Consider the following 23,103-nt stretch of genomic DNA (forward strand, 5'->3'; position numbering starts at 1 on the left):
AACTGGTGTTTGTTTCAGCTATTATTTGACAGACGCATTCGAGCGATGAGCAACAAATGTGCAAGAATCTTTTAGCAGGCAGGCGAGCGAGCGAAACAATGCAACACTCCACGGAAGACCTTCTTGTCCTTTGAGTGCACGTTAATGTTGTGCCTTCCGCAACAAGGTGGTGACCACCCCACAGTTGTGCGCCATTTTTCTATCAATGTGAGTAAAGGATCTAGAGCACTGGACGCCTTCCCAAACCGCCCTCTTCTTCTTCCTCCTCCGTGCTGGCACAGCATCCAGCTCCCCGCCATAGAGGAGACACCTACGGGAGTCCTGTGGAACTTTGTGCGTGGGTGTGTATGCTTACACAACCTCTCACAGGCACAAACACACACAGAGGCTTTTTTTCGTCTCGCCATCAGATTCTGCGGGAATTGTTTGCAAAACCGGCAGAGGGAATTTCACGCAGGCAACAGCCCGGGCACAACTGAACCGCACCCGAGGGGTCTTCAATTAGACCGTAAATACCTCAGTTAGTATCCAGGGGTCCTAATTACTTCAAACTGTTGAAAATGGCCGCAAGCCGTCTGAGGCCAGGGGCTTATTCAGGACATGCCTGTTTTGAATAGAACCAGACAAATTTTGCGAGGATACAGAGCCATTCCTGCACTAAACAGCGCTGCTTGGAATGGAATGGTAAACAAAGCCCAACCTCTGAAGTTGTACAATTCGGTCTAGCGGAAGAATGAGACTCAAATTTAAACATTTTAAAACGTCAAATGAGACACCAGCACACTTTTACGAAATAAATGTGAACTTATTAAAAAATACAATGGTTTTTTTTCTTCAAATGGATTGGACGTCTAGCAGTGTCAATGGCAGCCACTGAGTTAAAGCAACATGAGGTAACTATTCAGTTTTGGTCAATTTTAGCGACGCCGGTGGACAAAAGCGGTAGAGTTTTGCCCTAAAGTGCCTATGACAGGTAAGATATTAACCGGTAACACTTTATTTGACAGCGACATCATACGACTGACATAAAGCCAAATGAACCACCATGCTTCAACAAGCTTAATTTGGCTATCACTGCTCCCTTGGGGGAGACAGTCAACCGCTTCTGCCACCTGCTGTCAACACTGTTGTCGTCCGACATGCTTCTTAGCATGCATTGCAGCGCTACAGATGTAAATAATAATCAAAATTCATGCTCTGTGCTGAGTACTTCTTCAGGTACTGTTCAATTGTTTCATTAATTGCTACTTATGGTATTTGGTAACATTTTATTTGATAGTGGCGCCATAAGACTGCCATTAGACAATCATAATTATGACATGACACTGTCATAAGCATTAATGGATGCTTATAACAGATGTCATTTAGTGTTACCCGGCAAATTATCTCACTTTTGAATGGATGTAAAAGAGCCGAGCTGGACATAAACGTAATTTGTGATATAATTTGCCGGATGACCATGACATCTGTCATAAGCATTCAGTAATGCCCATGATAATGTCATAATTACAACGATCTTATGACAGTCTTACAACGCCGCTGTCAAATAGTTTGACCTATTAACCCAAATGAATCAGCAAATAAGATGCACTGGGCTATAAACCACAGGATTCAAAATGAAGGAAAAAAGTAGTGGCTTATAGTCTGAAAATTACAGTAATTAAAGTGGGTACGAGAGGAGAAAAAAAAAAAAGTCTTAAATAGCATTATTATGTGAATTAGAAACATTTTGAGACTATTCGACTATATACAACAATTTGGCAAAGTGCAGATGACGAGAAATTAGTCTTTTAATCTGCCGTTTAGCTACGCATTTCATTATAGTGCTCTAGCGTCCCCAGCTGGAGGATGACATCGGCAGGGTCACAATTTCAACTGATTTACAATTCAGCCCGTTGAGAGGGGAGATTCAGAACGAGGGGAAAAAAAAAACACTGCGTAGCATGTCATGATTGCTTCAATCTAATATACTTTTTATACTTTTAGTATTTTCCCCAATTGCTAAATAAATGGTATGGTCATGACAAAAAACAATATTGTGCTAAATGGAATATGAAATAAAAATGCATTTATTCAGTACGTCATGGCAAAATTACTCCATAATGGTCAAAACTGTCAACTTCTTGCACCTTCCGAACGATATTTTATGCCACGGGAGTAAGTCCGGCTTTTGTCATTTCCCTGCCCCGGCTTCGGAGAGCGTAAACAAACCAGGAGGCGTGAAAGCTACCCGACATGCTAACCCGAAACAAGCGGCATTTCCAGGTCTTATTCTTGCCTTTTGAAGCAAAAAAAAAAAAAAAAAACACAAAACTAACCCGGAAAATTTCGCACGGCAGCGGGGTTGTCGATTGCCTTCGCCGAACGCCAACCCCTGTGGCGGCGAGCAAGTGACAGCTCGTTGTTCCCCTGCTGCAGGGAGGAGAGCTTGTTTGCCGGGGAAGCAGCTGGAGAATGACCGCCAGACAAATCGGCCGACGTCGGAAAAACGCGTAGCTGCCCGAGCGCCACCCGAGGATCGTGGTCTATTACCGGTGTTCTGCCAAATTTTTCACCCTTATAATGTTTTGCTCCCAAAGCTGTTGTGGCTGTGAATAATACCTCTTTTACGTTTAGTTGGACTCAATGTTATCCACAGGTGCTAAATACGCTAGCGAGTGAAAGCCGGGCCGATGTTTATTGTTGTGTATCCTTATATCCCTGGTATCCTCCCCCCTTTTTCTCCTTGGACAAAACTTTTTGTCTCTTTTGTTGCTCTGCCATCTTTGCAGAATTTTCACGAAAACATTCGCATCAACATCCCTCTTCATAATGAAAGGGCGAAGTGATATATGCCGTAAAGCAGTCAGCACATTTGTAATTTTTTTTGTGCGGCAGCAAAAAAAAAAACAGGCACTTTGAACTTATTTTACGTAAATATGTCGAATTATGACACCAATGCGGTAGCGGTTAATTTCTCCCATTGATTTTTTTTCCCACAAAGTTTCAAACAAATTCAAACTATTGCATGTTTATAAAAAATTAACGTCATTTGAAAGAGATTTGTTGATGCTCTGAAAAGCTGGACCAACAAATCACGCCCCTGACATTAAAAAAAGAAAAAAAAAAAACTTTGGAAATTTGCGGCATCTGGGGAGCAAGCAGCCAAGATCAAACAGCATTTCAATATGCCAAAAAGACAGTTGCATTTACTGTCTTTTTCAAAAAGAAGGAAGATGGTTAAAAAAAGCAACAGCAGGCGATGACGGCAGCTGCAGCGATCATGCTAACAGGCAGGAAAGGGTGCAGCAGGAGGCTAGCACCGCAGCAGCTAGCCAGGTTCACGGACAGACAGCCAAGCCGGGGCAGGAGGCTGCTACTGTGGCAGCAGCTGGTCTGTTTCAGCGCCACCCGGAGTGGGGGTCAGCTACAGCGCCAGCAGTCAGCCAGGTTGACCACCAACAGCCGGAGCAACAGGCCAGTACCCTTATGGGGAATCCGGGTTTGGGCTGCAAAATTTCTAAGGCGTTGTTGTTGTTTTACAAGTTAGACTTGTTGAGAAACTAATTACTGACTGTGTACTGTAATTCCCACCTGCGGTGATTTGGGAAATTGGCTGTGCTGTGCAGCGTATAGCCTAAATAATTGTAAATTTTAAGTCCCACAGCATGGCAAGTGGGCATTTGCGTGTTGTTTTCAGCACCATTTTCTGCGTATGTTCCGGGACCTGTGCCCGTCTCGTCATCCCTGCGCTGTCAAAAATACTTTGCGTTCCGGCACCTTATGATTTACAAATTAAGCACTGATTGTACAATTCAATTCAATTCCGTCATTGTCATTGCAAGCCGAGCAAACAACGAAATTAGAAAGCTACTCTATGGTACCATAAAACACCCACAAGACACAGGACAGTTAACTAACACACAAACCTACTAGTAAATAATAGACAATGCGTGTGTTTCGTGTTAGATGTGTGTATAAATCTTAATGTGTGTGTATATTGTGATAGGTGTGTGTGTTCATTATGAGGCTGATTTACCCCCATAGAGATGTCACAAGGCAACACCACCGCAGTAATTTTTCTTGTACCAATCCGAGTATAAATACGTACAATATAAATTCCGCGTATATATGGGGGTCAACGCACTTCATGCTGGAGTGACCGCAACTGTCCTCCATTAGAGTCTGGAAATAGATCACATCGGGGCTCGCCAGACAGACAATTCAAATGTTAATAAGTCGTATCTGTTGCTCCTCTGTGTCCAGTTTTTAACACACAGTGACCGATTAGGAGGGAGGGCCTGGTTTATGAAAGCTCACTCGCACCTGCCAGATTTATATGGGCAACATCAAAAGTAAAACACCTAGCTTTCATACTCAGATATGCGTTGTGGCAGCGATAAAAGAGCCAATCACATGATATGGGATACATGCAGGCCCCTTCCGAATGTGGATAAAAATCCCCAGCCAATATCTGCTAATGCAATGCAGCAAAAGCACAAGCTTGACACGACTGAAATACAATGAGTGAAGCACCCTCACACCTGTGTCTGCCCCAACAGCTTAAAAATCCGCCTGGAATGTAAAATACAGCAAAAGCATGAACAATTTAACATGGTGTAAATACTGCATTGACCTCTTATTGACAAATGGACGCGCAAAATGCGGATTACGGCGCACAAAAGCAAAGTGCAGCGTGTGGTGGAAATACGACTTAAGGTTTACAGCATATGAGCGAGGCAGAGCTGGCTACTAGAGATACTGTGGGAGTATTTATGGTGGGAATAAGAGACAAGCTACAGGAGTCATTGGAGGAAGCTGAGCGCGGAGAGCGCCGTGTGCCTCGTGGAGAGAGGCAGCGGCGGCATAGGAGGACACGGATCAAGAGAAACGGTTAAAAATGTAGCAAAACTGCTACAGTATGAGTGTACGCACAAGTGCATGCAGATCAATCTCAGCAGTATAATGCATTACCACCAACCACTGACCTTTTCCTAAATCCATTCTGATATACACAAAAGGGGAAAGACAAGACCACACACAGGCATGAAAATGGAAACACTTATAACATATATGGCGGAAAACACAGAAAAAACTGAAAAAGCAGTTTCTGCTCTTGCACTCCTCTTTAAAAGAAACGGCTGTATTTTAAGCTAAAACTGTTGTGTTTAATAGAACAATATATCTATATACTGCCATAGCAGATTTATGGCGCATGAAGCCCCCGAACTATTTTTAATTTAGCTGTTTTACCCTGAAAACCCCCGTTTACAGACGTCGCGCAACCGCTTTTGTTTCAACCCAGCTATAAAACAAAGGTAATTAATTGTATTTAATATTGCAAAATGTGATATGGTAACCTCGGATCCTCGCCTGGGTCCCTCTGTGCTGTATGATTCCTGTCGACTCAGAATAAATTGTCAACTTGTGTTCGAAGCCTTTTTCCAGCTTTCAAAAAGGTGTCAGTACACGGGGTAAACGTAAAAACACCACCGCTTGTTCTTCTGTTTGCACATACTGTACTCTGACAGCCATTCCACTTTAAAGGAACAGCGGTTCTTTTTTACATTGGTTTGATAAGTATCACTGCCCGTTCCTTTCGCCATGATGAGGGGTTAGCATTTGCATCTCTTAACTCTGCTGCACTGTTAGCTAGCCAACTTGCATGGTGCGTATGGGCAGGGCACATATGCACAACAGTGTCAATGCTATGATTGGCTACGTAGCGCAAGTGAAGTAAACGCTCATATTATTGGCTAGACACCTGTCGCTCATTGAGTTACGTTGCAAAATGGTACAGAAAACTATTTTGTTGGTCTAATTAACTAACTAGATTAATTCTAAAATTAGATATTAATTAATACTGTAGTGCTTGCAAAGATTGGTAGCAGAATGTTGCTTCAGTAAATCAGCACAGGAGTCAGGCTTACTTTTCTCCACCAATGGGAGCCTCGCGTTGCCGAATCAGATGCACCGATAGGAGTGTCGCGCTGAAACATCACTGCTGCGCTGACAAACAGTAGTCCTATTGAGGATATAATATGTTTCTGTTGAATTTTGTGCACTGCATAGATTTTCTTGTTAAGACTAAGGGGAACGCGCAGAGTTTGGCCTTTTGGCCGGGATGTGGGAGTCTCACCGGCCCGGGTCACTGGAGCTGCGCCAGCGCGGGCCCAGCGATTCGGCTGGCATGGTTCCGGCACTCTGGCTAAAAGGTCAGATTCCTTCCTCGTTTGTGTGGATTGGTTTTGCTGTAAGAGCAGCTAGTTAGTATTATTTAAAAAATAAACAACAACAAAAAGTACTGGAGACAAAATGGCGCACGAGACTCCGGTGTCGTTAAGTCGTAATCACACAAGTCGGGTAAACCAGGGACTACCTCATAAGCGGAGTTTGAGGAGGGGCCAGTGGGGCCAGGACCCCCTTGGTGGCCGAAAAGTGTCATTGCATATAATTGACTTTCCTATATATATAAAGTTGTGAAGCAAGAAAACAAACAACAAAAGTGAAATGAACATTAAAAAAAAAAAAAAAGATTCTTATAATGGGTCAGAATAATTTTTTGAACAGATCATGTGACTAGCACCTTAGACGGTCATTTGCTTTGCATATTATTTTTAAAAAAAAGAGAGCGAGAGAGAGCGAGAGAGCGCGAGAGAGGGCAATTTTATTTTTCAAATGATTTTTTCTTTGAATTTTTTTTTTTTTTTTTTTTTTTGATTGAAGCAACTTTTGGGGGGATTGAATGATTTAGACACATATGTCCTACCCATAATATGGCCCAAACACAAAACACTTTTTTAATGAAAAATTAAGTGCTTAAATCCAAATTTTTTTAGCCTCAAATATTTTTTCATTCAAAAACTTTTTTTAAAAGTGATTTTTCCTTTGAAAATATATATATTTTTTTGTATGAAGCAACTTAATTTTTGATTGAATAATAAAGACACAAATGTCCTAGCCAAAATGTGGCCAAAATGTGTAACACAAAACATTACTTCAATCCAAAAAGTTGCTTCAATCAAAAAAAAAAATAAATAAATAAAATAGCTTTCAAATGCATTTTGGGGGGGTTTCAAATTTATTTTTGCATTCAAACACATTTTTTTTTTTGATTGAAGTGACTTTTTATTGAAAAAATATATTTTGATTGAGGCAACTTTTTGTTTTGATTGAAGCATTTTTTTGGTGGGGGGGGGGTCAAAAAATGAAGACACAAATCTACCTCCATATGGCTCCGCCCAGGGGATACAATTTTTGACTGAGGTAACTACATTGGCACGACACCGGTGGGCGCACCATATACAATGGATGATGATCTTGGTGAAAAGTATAGCTGTCCTGTCAGCAGCCTGATTTAGAATTACCCTCAAGAATAATAGGAAACAAAAAAAACACTGTGTTTCGGGGTCATCAACATGTTGTGCCCCCCCTGCCCCAAAAGTCAAACTCCGCCTATGGACTACCTGTATTGAAATAAAATATTTTTTTAAACGTCGTGTCGGTATTGTCATCGGTCGATACCACGCAGCCAAGTGTCGGAATCAATACCGGGACGCAAGAAATGATATCGGTGCAACACTAACAATTAGTTTGTTGATGCTCAGCTGGCGTCTTGAGTGACCATCTATTTTCTCACTCGGTTAAAGTGTTATTGGATTATTTTCACTCAAGTGGGTTATTGATTCATAAGCATAGAGACCTGCACCGATTCCTTCGACGGGAAAAGAAGCACGGGACACTTTGTCTCTACTGCTTGCCTGCTTTTGTCCCTCAGGGTTGAGAGTGGCCAATAATGCATTTCAGGATGTTTCTCTGTGGATGCGCTGTGGTTTTGGAGCGATGGTAGATGTGAGGCAGCCACCGTTGGCTGGAGTGCGTCTCTGCCCTAAAGGTCTCACTTTGTCGTCTATGATTATTTGTTTTTTGGAGTTGTGTCGGTGTCATCTAGATTCATTCCTTCATTTTCACACGTTATCCCACACCCCTGAAAAATCGACCTCCCTGATTCTCTTAGTTTTAATTGCACTGCTACATCAGCTCTGCCCGTTTCCGCCCCAGGAGTCCGTGTGACTGCTCCTCGCAGATATTGTTTTAGCCCCTTTTACAACTTGGGTTGTGCTACTCCAATAATTCTTTGCAGGAAGACTGAGTTCCCTCTCTGTTGTAGCCATTCTTTGCCATCTGCTGCTCTTGCCGCACTGTACGCTGCCGAGCCGAGCTGAGTGCATAAACTACAAAGCTGCTCAACAATCGTGCTCTTTTTTTCATTCTTTGTGAATACTTAAACCTTTTCCACTGCAGACCAGCGCTATTCACATCACATGCTAAAGCAGCAGCATTACCTTGCAGTGTTGTATTTCACTTTCTGTGCATTGACTTGAACTTCAATTTCTTCCATTTTTAGTGTCCCTTAGCTCTTTTTAGTTCTAAATGCCAAATATGTAAAGGTCTTACCAGTGTTGTTTTCATCAATGACGACGATAACGAAAATATTTTGTCAACGAACACTTTGTTCATGACGATAACGAGCTAAAAATGTGTTTTGGGAGACTAAGGCACGACACTTGGACGGATACTTTATTTGCCTTGTACTTCGGACAATATTTTATACTTGTCCGCACTACAGTACGTTTGAGGTGCGTTGGTAACACTTTATAATAACAATCCGTTTTACAAGTTAATAGGTCATTAGAAAACTGTTGATAAATGATTTATTGTTGATTTGTGAAGTATTTGTTAACAGTTTGTTAAGCATTTACAGGGTGTTCCAATATGGTTGACCCCATTCTAAATGCCCATGCTAGTTGATGGATCTTAATAAAACTATATACACTTTATGTTGAAGGTCATAAGTTTTATTGGTTAAATATACAAAGTGCAAATATTTGTTGGTTCTATGGCAGATTTTCATAAATGTGCAATATGAGCGTTGCCTGCAAAATGCCTTATCAAAATGCCTTTTCTTTTGAAGTGAACGGCATTTCTTAACCTAAAAAGATAGAAATGCCAAATGCTACACACAAAAACTCGAAACGTTTCTACACAAACTGTGTTTCATTTAGAATGGCATTTAGAATGTGGTCAACTATATTGGAACACCCTGTAAATGCTTAACTTAAATACTTCACAAATCCACAATTAATCATTTATCAACAGTTTACTAATGATCTATTAACTAGTAAAACGGATAATTATGAAGTGTTACCGGTGCGTTTACAAACGCTACGCTCTAACAAAGGACTTCTGCATTTGTGCAGCGTTATTATGTAAAATAAAATCATATTTTGAGACGATTTGACTATATACAACAATTTGGCAAAGCGCAGATGACAAGAAATTAGTCATTTAATCTGCCGTTTAGCCCCGCCTGTCATTATAGCACTCTAGTGTCCCCAGCTGGTGGATGACGTCAGCAGTATCACGATTTCATCTGATTTAGAATTCAGCCCATTGAGGGGGGAAGATTCAGAACGACAAAAATGCGATTAAGAGAGCAGCAAAATGTCATTGTTTCAGTCTCTCTACTCCACTATCTTTTCAGGATATTATTTTTATGTAAGCATTTTTCCCAACTGCTAAATAAATGGTGTGGTCATGACAAATAACGGTCTTGTGCTAAATGGAATATGAAATATCAAAAATGCATGTATTCAGTATGACAGGGCAAAATTACAGCATACTGGTCAAAACTGTCGACCTCCCGAACGGTAGAGGAGTTCCAAAAAAATCGATTATTACATGCATCGCGATTAGACACGTGAAGATTCGATTACGATTCATAAAGGTGCAAAAACGATGATTTTCCCTCATAACTTTATGGCAGCCGGTCGTAGCAGAACGAAATTCAAGACACGTCTGCCGCCCGGGCACCGTTAGCAGGCGCACGCCCGTTATGATTGAGGCTGCCGGTTACTGAGAGAGAGAGATTTACTCCTTTTTAAAAGACTGGAAAATAAAATTTGTGTATGAATATTTTGTGCGCAAGTTATTTTTTTAGAGCATGAGGGGATGAGAGATGGTTTGTTGCTCCTTGTCTTTTCTCCTTGTCCAGCAGTAGCTGTAAGGCATTTCAATTGAAAAATGTCTTGAGTGCGTTGCTAAGACCCGCATGCATCTATAAGAGGTGAGTACACGAACCTGCTTGTACATTTTAGTCTTTATTATTGTTCTTTTTGAGATGTTAATAGTTAGCGCTAAGCGCTAAGCTCGCTAACGTGTATTTCATATGCAGAACATGCAAAACCATGACTATGTACAGCAGTAACACTACAAACATGCGAAATAGTACAGAAATCTGCGAAAACAAAGTATATTGGGTAAAAGAAGTCTTATTTCGAAAGACACTTTGTTTCCAGAAAATGTGGAATTCATTCCACCTGTGTAAATTTGATTGTATTGTTGAGAGAAATAAGTATTCCCTTTAAAATGGTTAATGTTTGTACACTTTCTTGTAAAAAATAAATAAAAAAGCAGCTTGAGGGCAGCTTTTTGTTGTATGGGCATGTTTCCATGGTTCCTGTTGAATCATTAGGATATTTTAAATAAATAATGGACATCAGTTTGTTTCGCTACAGTATGAATTAGTAATGTACGATGCATCGATAACTGTGATGATCGCGATAACAGTGATCATCGTCAATACTGTGATCATAGTTTAATAATCGAATTGTAGCGCCCTGAATTGCAATCCAATCAAATCGTGGGGTGCCTAAGATCACACACCCTTACCGAACGGTATTTTATGCCATCGGAGTTAGTCCATCTTTTGTCATTTCCCTGCCCCGGCTTCAGAGAGCGTAAAAAAAAAAAAAAAAAACAGGAGGCGTGACAGCTAGCATGTTAACCCGAACCAAGTGGTGTTTCCAACTCTTATTCTCGCCTTTCAAAAATGAAAAATCACACAAAACAACCCCGGATCATGTCACACGGCGGCGGGGTTGTCAATTACCTTCACTGATCGGCCAAACCCCTGGCAGCGAGCAAGTTACAGCTCATCGTTCCCCTGCTGCGGGCAGGAGTGCTCATTGCCGGGGAAGCAGCAGGAGAAAGATCTTCTTCGCCTTTTAAGGTTTATCGCTCAGTGATGGAAAAATACGGCCTCTAGAACAGTAACAAACTTTGCATACTGGCAAAACAGGAGTGGAAACAAACGCACACATCCAATCCACCGCCAACCTGCCAAAATTATTTTATATTATCAGGCCTTTTAATAATGGTATTGGATTTATCGGGATGACATCATAATTCCTATTATCGGAGCAATAATTATCAGCACCTCTAGTCAAAACTGCTGACTTCTTGCATCTCCTGAATGATATTCAAGCCACTGGAGTTAGTCCGGCCTTTGTCATTTCCCTGCCCCGGCTTCAGAAGGCGTAAACAAACCAGGAGGTGTGACAGCTAGTCGACATGCTAACCTGAACCAAGCGGGTTTTCTCGCCTTTCGAAAAAAAAAAACAACACAAAAATCTTCCCTGACTCATGCCACACACGGCAGCGGGGTTGATTGTCTTCACCGATCGGCCAACCCCCGGCAGCGAGCAAGTTATGGCTCGTCCTTCTGCTGCGGCCACAGCGGGCTGACAGTGCTCGTAGCCGGGAATGAATTCTCGGTGGACAAAACGGCCGACGTCAGAGCGGGGGGCTGCTCGTGGCCAAACGAAGGAAAGCGCAGTCTCGGCGGGCACGCAAATAGGACCGAGGTATAGTAATAGTAACCATGGTGCGTGACAAGCCGCCGCTCGTCGGCCGAGTGGCCTTCTCGGTGGACAAGGAGAATAGTCAGCCAGAAAATGCAAGCCACCTCCTTATTCAAACGTGTGCCATGATCCCAGTATTTTACATCATACAAAACACGATATTTACTCACTTCCTCGTAAGTCCAATGGTTGGTCCTACAGTTTTCGGACTTGTTTTGTCCAATCTCCGTGGTGAAAGGGAACTTTTTGAAACCCAAAAGACCTCGCCATGGTGCAGCAACAAAACCCTGCAGCGCATTATGCCAGCGTATTGCGAAAAATAACCAAAATAATCCGGAAAATCAACTCAATCCGCAGTCTTTCTGCACACTGTAGTATTGGCTGTATACTGAAGATGATTAGCCCGCTGACGTCACATTCGCATTCTTTGTCAATCCAGAAAGTCACTCATTTTAAGGCACTTTAAAGAGTTAACATCGACACTTCAAATGGGAAATTTTTGTTCCAGTGGAAAATGCTGGTCGCAACTTGTTAATTCCTTTACAATATATCATATCCCAACTAATGATGTCACGCTAGACACAAGCCATTCATTCATAGTCACTGTAATCGGCCTTTTGGATGCCCTGTCATGTAACCCTGATGGATTTTCTTCTCTTCCTCCGAGTTTGTTTAATCAATAAGAAGCAAAACAGCAACTACGATGAGTCAAAGCACTCAATACGCGTCTCGAGGAATCGACAGGTGGCAAAAATACGTATGCCGATAAATTGCACTTGACTACTCATAAAGGACAGCTGCAGAAAGCAAAAACAGGTGTTTCTTACCTGTATGAAGTTCAGATTTTTTTTTTGTGTGTGAAAAAGGATATGGGTTGCAGACCATTTTGAGACACCAGCTCCGAGGACGTGTGCTCTGTTTCATGTAGAAGAAGACCACCGGGGCTAGCGTGGGGTAAGGCAGACTTTCCTCACCGGAGACTGACGCATCATCACCGGCTGAAGAAGTCCCGTCAGGGGCCGGGGAAGCCGGTTCTACCATCACCTCGGTCCTCTCCGCGCCTCCTCCGTCCCCGGATAGGTCGTTGAGCCGGATAAAAGTCCTCGGAAGAGAGGAGCGGCCCTCAGAGCCCCTGGAGTCGGGGGTCCCGGTGAGATTTCCCCCATCCTCGGCCATCATTCACCTCCTGCGTGGATGAGCGAGTGCCATGATATTAAACAACTCGGTGAATATGCAGTCATCTCAATCAGGCCTATTATGCACCAATGATGATTTAACTCACTGGCAGCCATTGACGGCGCTAGACGTCCAATTGTGACCGAAAAGTCAAAATAGATTGGAGGTCTATGATTGTTAATGGCATGCAATGAGTTAAATACTAAAATAATAATTAAAAAATAAATTGAGAGAGTTGGGGGCGTAAACATTTACAGCATTTATTTTAATTTCATCACATTGTTATGAATTTTAGGACTGGGCAACAGTTAGGTCACATTTAGACATGATGGGGCGGACTCAGATGCAGAATTCAGTTTTTTATTAATACAAAAGGTCAGAACCAAGAAAAAACTAAGGGTGCTCCAGAAATAACGGACTATGAAACAAAATGATATGAGAAACGAAAGCCAGGCAAAATGCACTGGAGGAGATCACGACAACAAACAGCTATTAAGTATAAAATAACAATAAACGATGGCAGAACACTCTGAACAAACTTACAACATAGAATATCTTTGGCTATGGATACTGGCTGTAGTGGCAACGAAGAGCGAAGACATTTTGGCACGAGACAAACAATTGAAGCACATAAGGAATGGGGCACAGGTGGGAACAATAGGTAATCACAATCAGAGACAGGTGAGGCAGCAGGAAGGGTGAGTGGTGGAAACAGGAGGGTGAGGCTTCAAAATAAAACAGGAAAAGACAACAATATATCTGGACAGGACAACCCTCACCCAGGTGTCGCAAGTTAGCAATTTTAATGGCAAAGCATTATGATTAATGACATTTTGTAACTAGTGCACTTTTAGCATATTTGAAATATACAGCAATAATAAAGAAATACAGAGATCCCCCCCCACCCCCCACCCCCCGTCACGACCAAAAAATTGAAAATCTGCCAAGTAGAGGTAGAGCTTATTTACATGTAACAATTTTTTTTGTTTGTTTGTTTGTTTTTTCTGGTGTGTTCAACTTATTTTTCAGATTTAACAGCATTGGAAAGAGATACATACAAGACATGTTTGCCCCCAAAGTATAATTAAAAAAAAAAAAAAAAAAGTATATTTTAATAAATGTTTTTAAGCAGTGCAAATGTAACAATTATATTAAATGAGATGTATATAAAAGAAAACGATTAGTACATTAGTACACGCATATATAAATATTATTAAACAAAAGACTATATATTTATTTTTAGATTGAAAAAAAGATTGAAAAGATTAACTAAGGGTGCGAAGTTTGAAGCGCGAAGCAGCGACTCGATCACAGTAATCGGTTTTAACTCATGAGCTGCCATTGACGGCGATAGACGTCCAATCCATTTTGACTGCATGGGTTAACACTATTGAAAAAAACATTGCAAAATGCCCAGTGACAGAAAAAAAAAAAGTCAAGAAAATCGTAACCAAAATTGCTCAATTTAACCCATTGGTTGACTAATTTTATTTTTTTATTTTTTAATTAATATAATAATTTAAACTAAATATTTAAACGTAAATAGTTTTTTTGCTTCATTGAAGCCAGTGTAAGCGAAAAACATATACAGTATATGCATAGTATATTAGGGCTGTCAAACGATTAAAATTTTTTATCGAGTCGAGTTAATTACAGCTTAAAAATGAATTATTCGTATTCAAACCAATTCAAACCATCTATAAAATATGCCATATTTTTCCGAAAATTATTATTGAAATGAAAAGATAAGACACAAGACGGATATATACATCCAACATAAGGTACTTAAGTACTGCATTTGTTTATTATAACAAAAAATCAACAAGATGGCATTAACATTATTAACATTCTCTTAAAGTGATCCATGGATAGAAAAACGTGTAGTTCTTAAAAGATAAATGTTAGTACAAGTTATACAAATTTTATATTAAAACCCCTCTTAATGTTTTCGTTTTATTACAATTTGTAAAATTGTCAATCAAAAAATAAACTAGTAGCTCGCCATTGTTGATGTCATTGCACCATGCTCACTCCCCAAACCCATAAAATCATTTGGACCCAAGCGCCAGCAGAGGGCGCCAAACAACAAAAAACAAGTAACAAGTAACAAGCACACATTTCACTGCTGTCATTTTAATCTGAGCGGGGCATGTAAATTAATTACGTCAACTATTTTAACGTGATTAATTTTAAAAAAATAATTACCGCCCGTTAACGCGATAATTTTGACAGTCCTTATATATATATATGTATCAGATCACGTCATTTTCAAAGTATCGGAATCGGCAAAAAAATATCGGCCATGCCTTTTTTAATATATAAATATTTTAATTAAATCGTTTTCTAATTGTATTTAACGTTACAGACATAATATGTTACACTCATCTAGAGTCTTTAGGGTTAACGTAGAGTTATCAAAAATATCCTGATAACGGCGGCAATGAATTTATTAAAAAATGTGTCACGTTAAAATATTTAACGCTATTAATATATGCACTGCACGACCCTCTCACTCATTGTCGCGCTCAATCTGTAACGACGCCATATTACCTAAATAGAGAGATAAAAGGAAGCACAAAATGAGTAGAGTGAATTTTGGCAGCCTTTGGAGCCTTTCTTCAATTGGCTAAAACCTTGCAATCCCTCTCCCTATGATTAGAAATATCATGGGAAGCAATGTGGGGAAGCAAGGTGGCAATTGATCTTTGCCTTAACACCTTAAGTTATTTCCCAAAGCAGAGAAGATATATCCATTGGTAGCACGACGCACAGTCATGGTTTTACTTCCCATTATGCATTGGGGCATGGCTGCAGTATCATTTACTGAAAGCTCAACAAATACACTAGATGGCAATATTTAGTCACAATATACAAAGTCACAAGTCTTTCTATCCGTGGATCCCTCTCACAGAAAGAATGTTAGTAATGTAAATGCCATCTTGAGGATTTATTGTCATAATAAATAAATACAGTACTTATGTACTGTATGTTGAATGTATATATTCGTCCGAGTTTTATTCATTTTTTTCTTAATGCATTGCCAAAATGTATATGATTGGGGAAAATTATCGGGAATGATTGGAATTGAATCGTGGGCAAAAAAAAAGCAGTCGGATCGGGAAATATCGGGATCGGCAGATACTCAAACTAAAACGATCGGGATCGGATCGGGAGCAAAAAAACATGATCGGAACAACCCAAATATATATATATATATTATATATATTATTATTACTATTTATATATATGATATATATATATATATATATATATATATGTATATATATATATATAAGGCTATGTATTAGGATAGCTCTGTTCAAAAAGGATTCATTCTTTCATATCGTTCTAAGGTATCGGCACACTCAAAGCTCACATGCCAAAATATGATCGAACATCCCTAATATTGTGATGTTTAAAATAAGTCGAATATTATTTAAAGTATTCCTACAAGTATTGTTTCAAACACAATTAAAAATAGAAATGAAAATAATACAATTTATGATAATAACTAAAATATATATCTTTTTAAAATACCTGATTTGGATTCGGTCGATTGATCTAATGCGCGTCGCGTCATCGCATGATCAGTTTGGTGGCTGCAAATTCCACGCCAGCCTGAAGAGAGATCCTTTTGGGTGGCGAGGAAAAACGGATGTTCCGTGGCTTCGGAGGACCGCAGAGTTCCCAAGTGGTTTTCTGGCGCACTCCGCTCCGTCTCCGCAGCTTCAGTGCGGTGAAGATTCAGTAGTGGCCCCTGAGCGAGCGGAACACCCGTGCTCCAGCCACTAATACTTTATAACCATCCACCAGTCATGATTTTAAACAACGTTTAGATCCGGTGCTGCGGCGTCAAGCCTTTCTTTGTTTCTCACAACTTCACGGTCGAATCCAAATGACTAATTATGAATAGGTTGTTTTCCCCGGGGTTCTAAATGAAGTTCTCTCCAATACTTTTCAATGCATCCACAGGCGTTTTGGTTGAGCGCGTACTCCGCAACACAGTTTTAAAAATCCATCAAGATGCTGCCGTGCGTCCAGTCCAGCCCGTTTGCCTTTGTTTAAAGAGGATAGAGCATCTTTCCGTTTAGTTGCGGGGACCAGATACTTCCGCTCTCACCCTTGTCTCCTCCAGAACTGTTCTCTCTGTTCCGTCCATCAGAGGAGCTCACAGCTGGATGGAGAGTGAGGCGTGGAGGGAGGGGTAGGCCAACTTGTAAAACACCCGCCTACTTGGAGCCTTTTTAAGCCAATCAGAGGACATACTGTAGGAGTGAGATCTGTTTTCATAGGGTGAAGGAGCTGTCGCGTCAGATGTAAAAGCGGAGGAGCGCGGCATTAAACAGCTGGAAGCTCATGTCAACTATCGACCAATCAGGAGCGAGGAAGTGAAGGCATTTTATCAGCAACGCGCTGTGATTGGTGGGAAAACTTGGAGAAAGTGAGGGGACAAAGTTGCAACATGGTGCAGAGTCACTTCATCATCTGATCAGAGGTGGGTAAAGTAGTAACGTTATTTCAAAATAATATTACAAAAAGTAAAAGTGTCTGCGACCCTCGTGAGGATAAGCGGCTCGGACAATGGATGAATGAATGAATAAAAGTAAAAGTAGTCATCCAAATATGTACTCAAGTACAAGCAAAGAAAGTGTTTGGCGAAAAGAATAATCAAGTAATTGGTAACATTGTGAGTAACTGCTTACGATGTGTGATTTTTTTTTTTTTTTTAACAATGGTATTTTTTTCCCTCAGCATATAAAATATTATTATAATAGTGTAGTATTGGTAACATTGTGAGTAACTGCTTACGATGTTTGATATATATATATTTTTTAATTGTATTTTTTTTTTCCTCAGCATATGAACTATTAATATAATAGTGTACTATAATTTCCCAGATAGCAGACCAACATTGATTAAACACTGATTATCCGATCAAAATGCTCAAGTATGATTGACATAGAAATTTCTGACGCCAAGTGACGTTGAAACAACTTTGTTCTCTGGTATGTCAGGCGATGGTTGGGTTGACATTGTTTTTATATTTGACAAACTAATGTTTACAGATAGTTGATTTATAAATGACTGGGAAATATGATTGAAAAGTCATTGAAGTATGGATGACCAGGCGTTTTGGTCGAAAACATAACATTGATTCAGCGTTGTTCCAATATTATTAATAATCGAAATGACGTAAGAACGTAAGGATTTCAATGTTGACTCAACATTAATTGAGGGTATAAAAGTGACATTGATTTAACCATATAAGATCGACAAAAAAACAACAACAAAAAAACACACACACAAAAAAAAAAACATCCACTTCTATGCAACTCGTCCCGTTCAGACCGTCAAGTTAATGGCTCGAGTCGGAAAAACACGAAAAAAATCAGATTTGTGCATTAAAACCTGCGGTCTGAACCTAGTAGACGTCCAATCCGTTTGAAGTTGGAGGGGTCGTTAATTCACTGCTATCCTGAAGTGGGTAGAGTAGCTAAAAATTGTACTCAAGTAAGAGTAACGTTACTTCAAAAAAATATTACTCAAGTAAAAGTAAAAGTATTTATTCAAAAAAATGTACTCAAGTGCAAGTAAAAAAGTATTTTGTCAGAAGAATACTTAATGAGTAACATTGTGAGTCACTGCTTACGCTGTTTTTTTTTTGTTTTTTTTTTAACAATGGTAACGTTGAGCTGAGAAAAAAATATATATGAACTGTTATTATACTGTACTATAACCTATTACATAACCAGTTTAAGCCAAAAAAGACAAAAAAATTTTTTAAAAATCATTGAATTCCGACGAGAGAATAAAAAATTGACAGAAATTAAGCATTATTCATCCAAAGTGCATAAGTGTCCTCTAGTGGAGAAAACATATTACCTATTACATAAAAGCAAAATATGATTCGAGAGTCTTTTCTCATCAAATTACTCAAGTTAATCGATTAATCGTTGCAGCATTCATCCATTCCATATCCGTTTTAGGGTCCTAAATCGGAAAACGGATAACGACTTGTTATTTCATTTCTCGTTTTCAAATCAAAAGTCGGAAAACAAATAACGGCCTGTTTTTCGCTGTTTTGATTTTGTTTTGGAAAAAAAAAAAAAAAATAGAATACAGTGCTGGCCAAAAGTATTGGCACCCCTGCAATTCTGTCAGATAATGCTCAATTTCTTCCAGAAAATGATTGCAATTACAAATGCTTTGGTAGTAATAACTTCATTTAATTTGCTTGCAATGAAAAAACACAAAAGAGAATTGGGGGGGGGGGGGGGGGGGGATCACTATCATTATTTACACAAAACTTCCAAAATACAGTGCATATGATGCTGGAACTTTTCTTTGGTGCTGATCCAGTGAGATTTACAAAGATGACTGCCTGAAGAAAACATTCAAAATTCCCTCAGTCCTTGATGATATGGGGCTGCATGCCAGGCAAAAGGCACTGTGGTTAAATCTTCAATAAAGCAAAAGTTTACATTGAAATTTTAGACAGCTTTCTTATCCCTTCAATTGAAAATAGGTTTGTCATTTTCCAAGATGACAATGCATCACGCCACAGAACAAAAACTGTTAAAGCATTCCTTGGAGAAAGACTCATCCAGTCAATGTATGGCCTGCAAGTAGCCCAGATCTCAACCCTATTGAAAACTTAGGGTGGAAATTGAAAAAAATGGTCCACGGCAAGGCTCCAACCTGCAAGGATGATCTGGCAACTGCAATTTAAGAGAGTTGGCACCAAATTGATGAAGAATACTCATCAAGTCCATGCCTCAGAGACTGCAAGCTGTCATAAAAGCCAGAGGTGGTGCAACTAAATACTAGAGATGTGTTTTGATCATTATTTCTTTGTTTGTTTCTAATGATTCGATATATTTTTCTTCAGAATGGTGTGATTCTACATTTATTTCCCTGCATTTGCTCTATAAAAGTAACATTTACTGACCACCACCATGTTTTTAAATCAATAATAAAATTTCTGAGTGAGTGCTCGTCCGAGGCTGGTGATTCCATACTTTTTGCTAGGGGTTATAGAGACTATTGACAATATACAATGAATACGGAAGCAAACATAACCTGTCCAATTTTGAGGAATAGACAATTCAGATTTGAATTCATAACATACTATAAAGCTAAAGATAGCTATGACATGTACACAAGTGGCCACTAGAGGAAGATGTTTCCTCAGGTCGTCTTTGCAACTAATATAACAAGAAGATGCAGGGAGGGGGGAAAAATGCTGCCTGAAGTAGAAATGATGTTTGCTTAGTTGCAGTCGTGTGCATCGATTTTTGTCTCCGGTTGCATTATTAAACATACATTGTTAAGATGCTCACAGTTGCAGATAGTTTCTCAACCCTCTTCATTTTCTGTTAAAACATATTGATCTATACAAGGCAATGAAAGAAGACTTTTTTCTTTTTTTTAATCACATCCGTGGAAGCAGTGGTGCTTTTAAGTGCCCCTGTAGTTATAAATCACCAAGGACGGTCCGTATACTTGCTGAAAATAAGATTGAGAATCCCCATTTTCTCACACATGACCTAAAAACACCTGCAAGCATGCAAGAGGTATAAAGGAAGAATGTGGCTCTTTACCGAGGCTGTCAAATAGCGCCCGTTCAGACTGATTAGTTAATTGTGTCATTTCTTAACAAGGTATTGATCCAGCCCGGCTTCGAGTCGCTAGCGAGAGGTTCCACCACACAAAAGACCCGTTTCTGGCTAAAGTGTAACGGAAATAACATACACTAATAAAACTCAGCGCAATTAACCATTTATTATTGATGGCAATGACATTAAGAATTGTTTTTTCCGACGATGAATGTATAGGAAGTCACTGAAAATTGAGTTTCATGTGGTTGATGAATGTTATTTATTCATCCTCCAGGTGATGTTCTCAGGTAAACTTTAAATCAAAAAGTTTGTCGTCACCAGGGGCACCACTAGATTTTAAGAATGGGGGGGCTTAACCCCCAGGAGATGCACAGGATGTAAGTGAACGTAGCGTACAAGCACAAAACTTCAGAAACAGCTAACAAAGACTGATCATTTATATACATATAAATATTCAATCATACTGCTAATGCCATGACTTTCGCTCACACCACAGTAATTGTTTGTTCCCAAATATTTGTAAATTGCACTGATAACATTTGGGCACATATGTAACAAAAATGGCTGTAATTTCAAACCCTGAAAAATACTACTAATTACTTGAATTTAAGTAATATCTGGGTCAGGCTAATTTACCTTACATCTACCTCACACACAAACATAGATCTAAACATAATGCATATATACATATGGTGGAAAACAGACAAGGCTGAAAAAGCAGTTTCTGCTCTTGCACGCCTTTTTAAAACAAACTGCTGTATTTTAAGCCAAAATAACTTGTGTTTGATTGAACAAAATGTCTAGATGTTGCCATAGCAGATTCATCGTGAATGAAGTCCCAAATCTATTTTTAATTTGTCAGTTTTACCCTGGAAACCCTCATTTTCAGATGTCGCGCAACCGCTTTTGTTTCAACCTAACCATAAAAAGAAGGTAAGTAATTGTATTTACTTTTCGAAATGTCTGTCATTTATGGCTTAGAACCATTAATCGATGTATAATATTTAGTTTAAAAAAAAAAAAAAAAACACTTTAAAAAATGATTCACTCGCATACTTTATACGTCACAATGAAAAAATTAGCGTCTGTAAAAAAAGTCACGGATATGTACCTCATAAGTATCACTTAATTGTATTTTTTTCGCTAGATAATAAATAATCGATCCAAACAAAGAAAAAAAAACGTTTAAAATGGTAAATATTAGGGCTGTCAAAATTATCGCGTTAACGGGTGGTAATTGATTTTTTAAATTAATGCCGTTAAAATATTTGACGCAATTAACGCACATGCCACGCTCAAACAGACTAAAATGACAGTACAGTGTAATGTCCGCTTATTACTTGTTGTGACGTGCCAAAGACGGCTCGCGAAGGGCGTAACATAAAACAAGCCACACAAATGTACGAGTGGACACAAATTTATTTACACAACAATCAAACTCGCAATGAATATATACAGAATGCCGACGAAGCGTGACTTCAGGGTAAGCTCAGGCCAAAACAACAAAGAAAAGGAGCTACACTTAAACCCCACCCGCTAACTAAACCCTGATCATGTAAAAGGAACAAAGAAAAGACAGCGTCTAACCTAACTTCCTTCTCTATCCTACACCATCAAACAAAATACTATACTTTTGGACTTTTGGATGGTTATTTTGCATTTGCAAAGGTTTGAATCAGACTTACGCAGAAATTAGGGCTGTCAAACGATTAAAATTTTTAATCGAGTTAATTACAGCTTAAAAATTAATTAATCGTAATTAATCGCAATTCAAACCACCTATAAAATATGCCATATTTTTCTGTAAATTATTGTTGGAATAGAAAGATAAGACACAAGATGGATATATACATTCAACATACAGTACACAGGGACTGTATTTGTTTATTATAACAATAAATCAACAAGATGGCATTAACATTATTAACATTCTGTTAAAGCGATCCATGGATAGAAAGACTTGTAGTTCTTAAAAGATAAATGTGAGTACAAGTTATAGAAATTTTATATTAAAACCCCTCTTAATGTTTTCGTTTTAAGAAAATTTGTAAAAAATTTCAATCAAAAAATAAACTAGTAGCCCGCCATTGTTGATGTCAATAATTACTTACACAATGCTCATGGGTGCTGAAGCCTATAAAATCAGTCGCACCCAAGCGCCAGCAGAGGGCGGCAAAACTCCATAAAACACAACATGTGGGCATTTCACTGTACTGTCATTTAAATCTGTCTGAGCGGGGCATGTGTGTTAATTGTGTCAAATATTTTAACGTGATTAATTAGAAAAATTAATTACCGCCCGTTAACGCGATAATTTTGACAGCCCTAATAAAATATGCCATATTTTTCTGTAAATTATTGTTGGAATGGAAAGATAACACACAAGACGGATATATACATTCAACATATGGTACATAAGTACTGTATTTCTTTATTATAACAATAAATCAACAAGATGGCATTAACATTATTAACATTCTCTTAAAGCGATCCATGGATAGAAAGACTTGCAGTTCTTAAAAGATAAATGTTAGTGCAAGTTATAGAAATGTTATATTAAAACCCCTCCTAATGTTTTCGTTTTATTAAAATTTGTAAAATTTTCAATCAAAACATAAACTAGTAGC

The 23,103-nt window shown here is 39.1% G+C and overlaps 1 protein-coding gene across 16 annotated transcripts in view; it reads right to left on the reverse strand.

Moving 5' to 3' along the window:
- cacna1g (calcium channel, voltage-dependent, T type, alpha 1G subunit) overlaps positions 1-23,103 on the reverse strand; it is a 340,555-nt gene that overhangs the window by 309,135 nt on the left and 8,317 nt on the right. For 14 of the 16 annotated variants that reach the window (XM_057825957.1, XM_057825952.1, XM_057825944.1 and 11 more), the window contains exons 1-2: positions 16,395-17,449; positions 12,551-12,867 (exon numbers count right to left, since the gene is read on the reverse strand). In XM_057825957.1, coding sequence (XP_057681940.1) covers positions 12,551-12,860 — 310 coding nt within the window. In that variant the 5' untranslated portion in view covers positions 12,861-12,867; positions 16,395-17,449. Of the gene's footprint in view, positions 1-12,550; positions 12,868-16,394; positions 17,451-23,103 lie in introns of those variants that run through there. The other 2 variants (XM_057825945.1, XM_057825943.1) reach the window with 2 other exon arrangements.

The sequence above is a fragment of the Corythoichthys intestinalis genome, chromosome 21 (genome assembly GCF_030265065.1).
Source record: "Corythoichthys intestinalis isolate RoL2023-P3 chromosome 21, ASM3026506v1, whole genome shotgun sequence".
NCBI classification, from domain to species: domain Eukaryota; kingdom Metazoa; phylum Chordata; class Actinopteri; order Syngnathiformes; family Syngnathidae; genus Corythoichthys; species Corythoichthys intestinalis.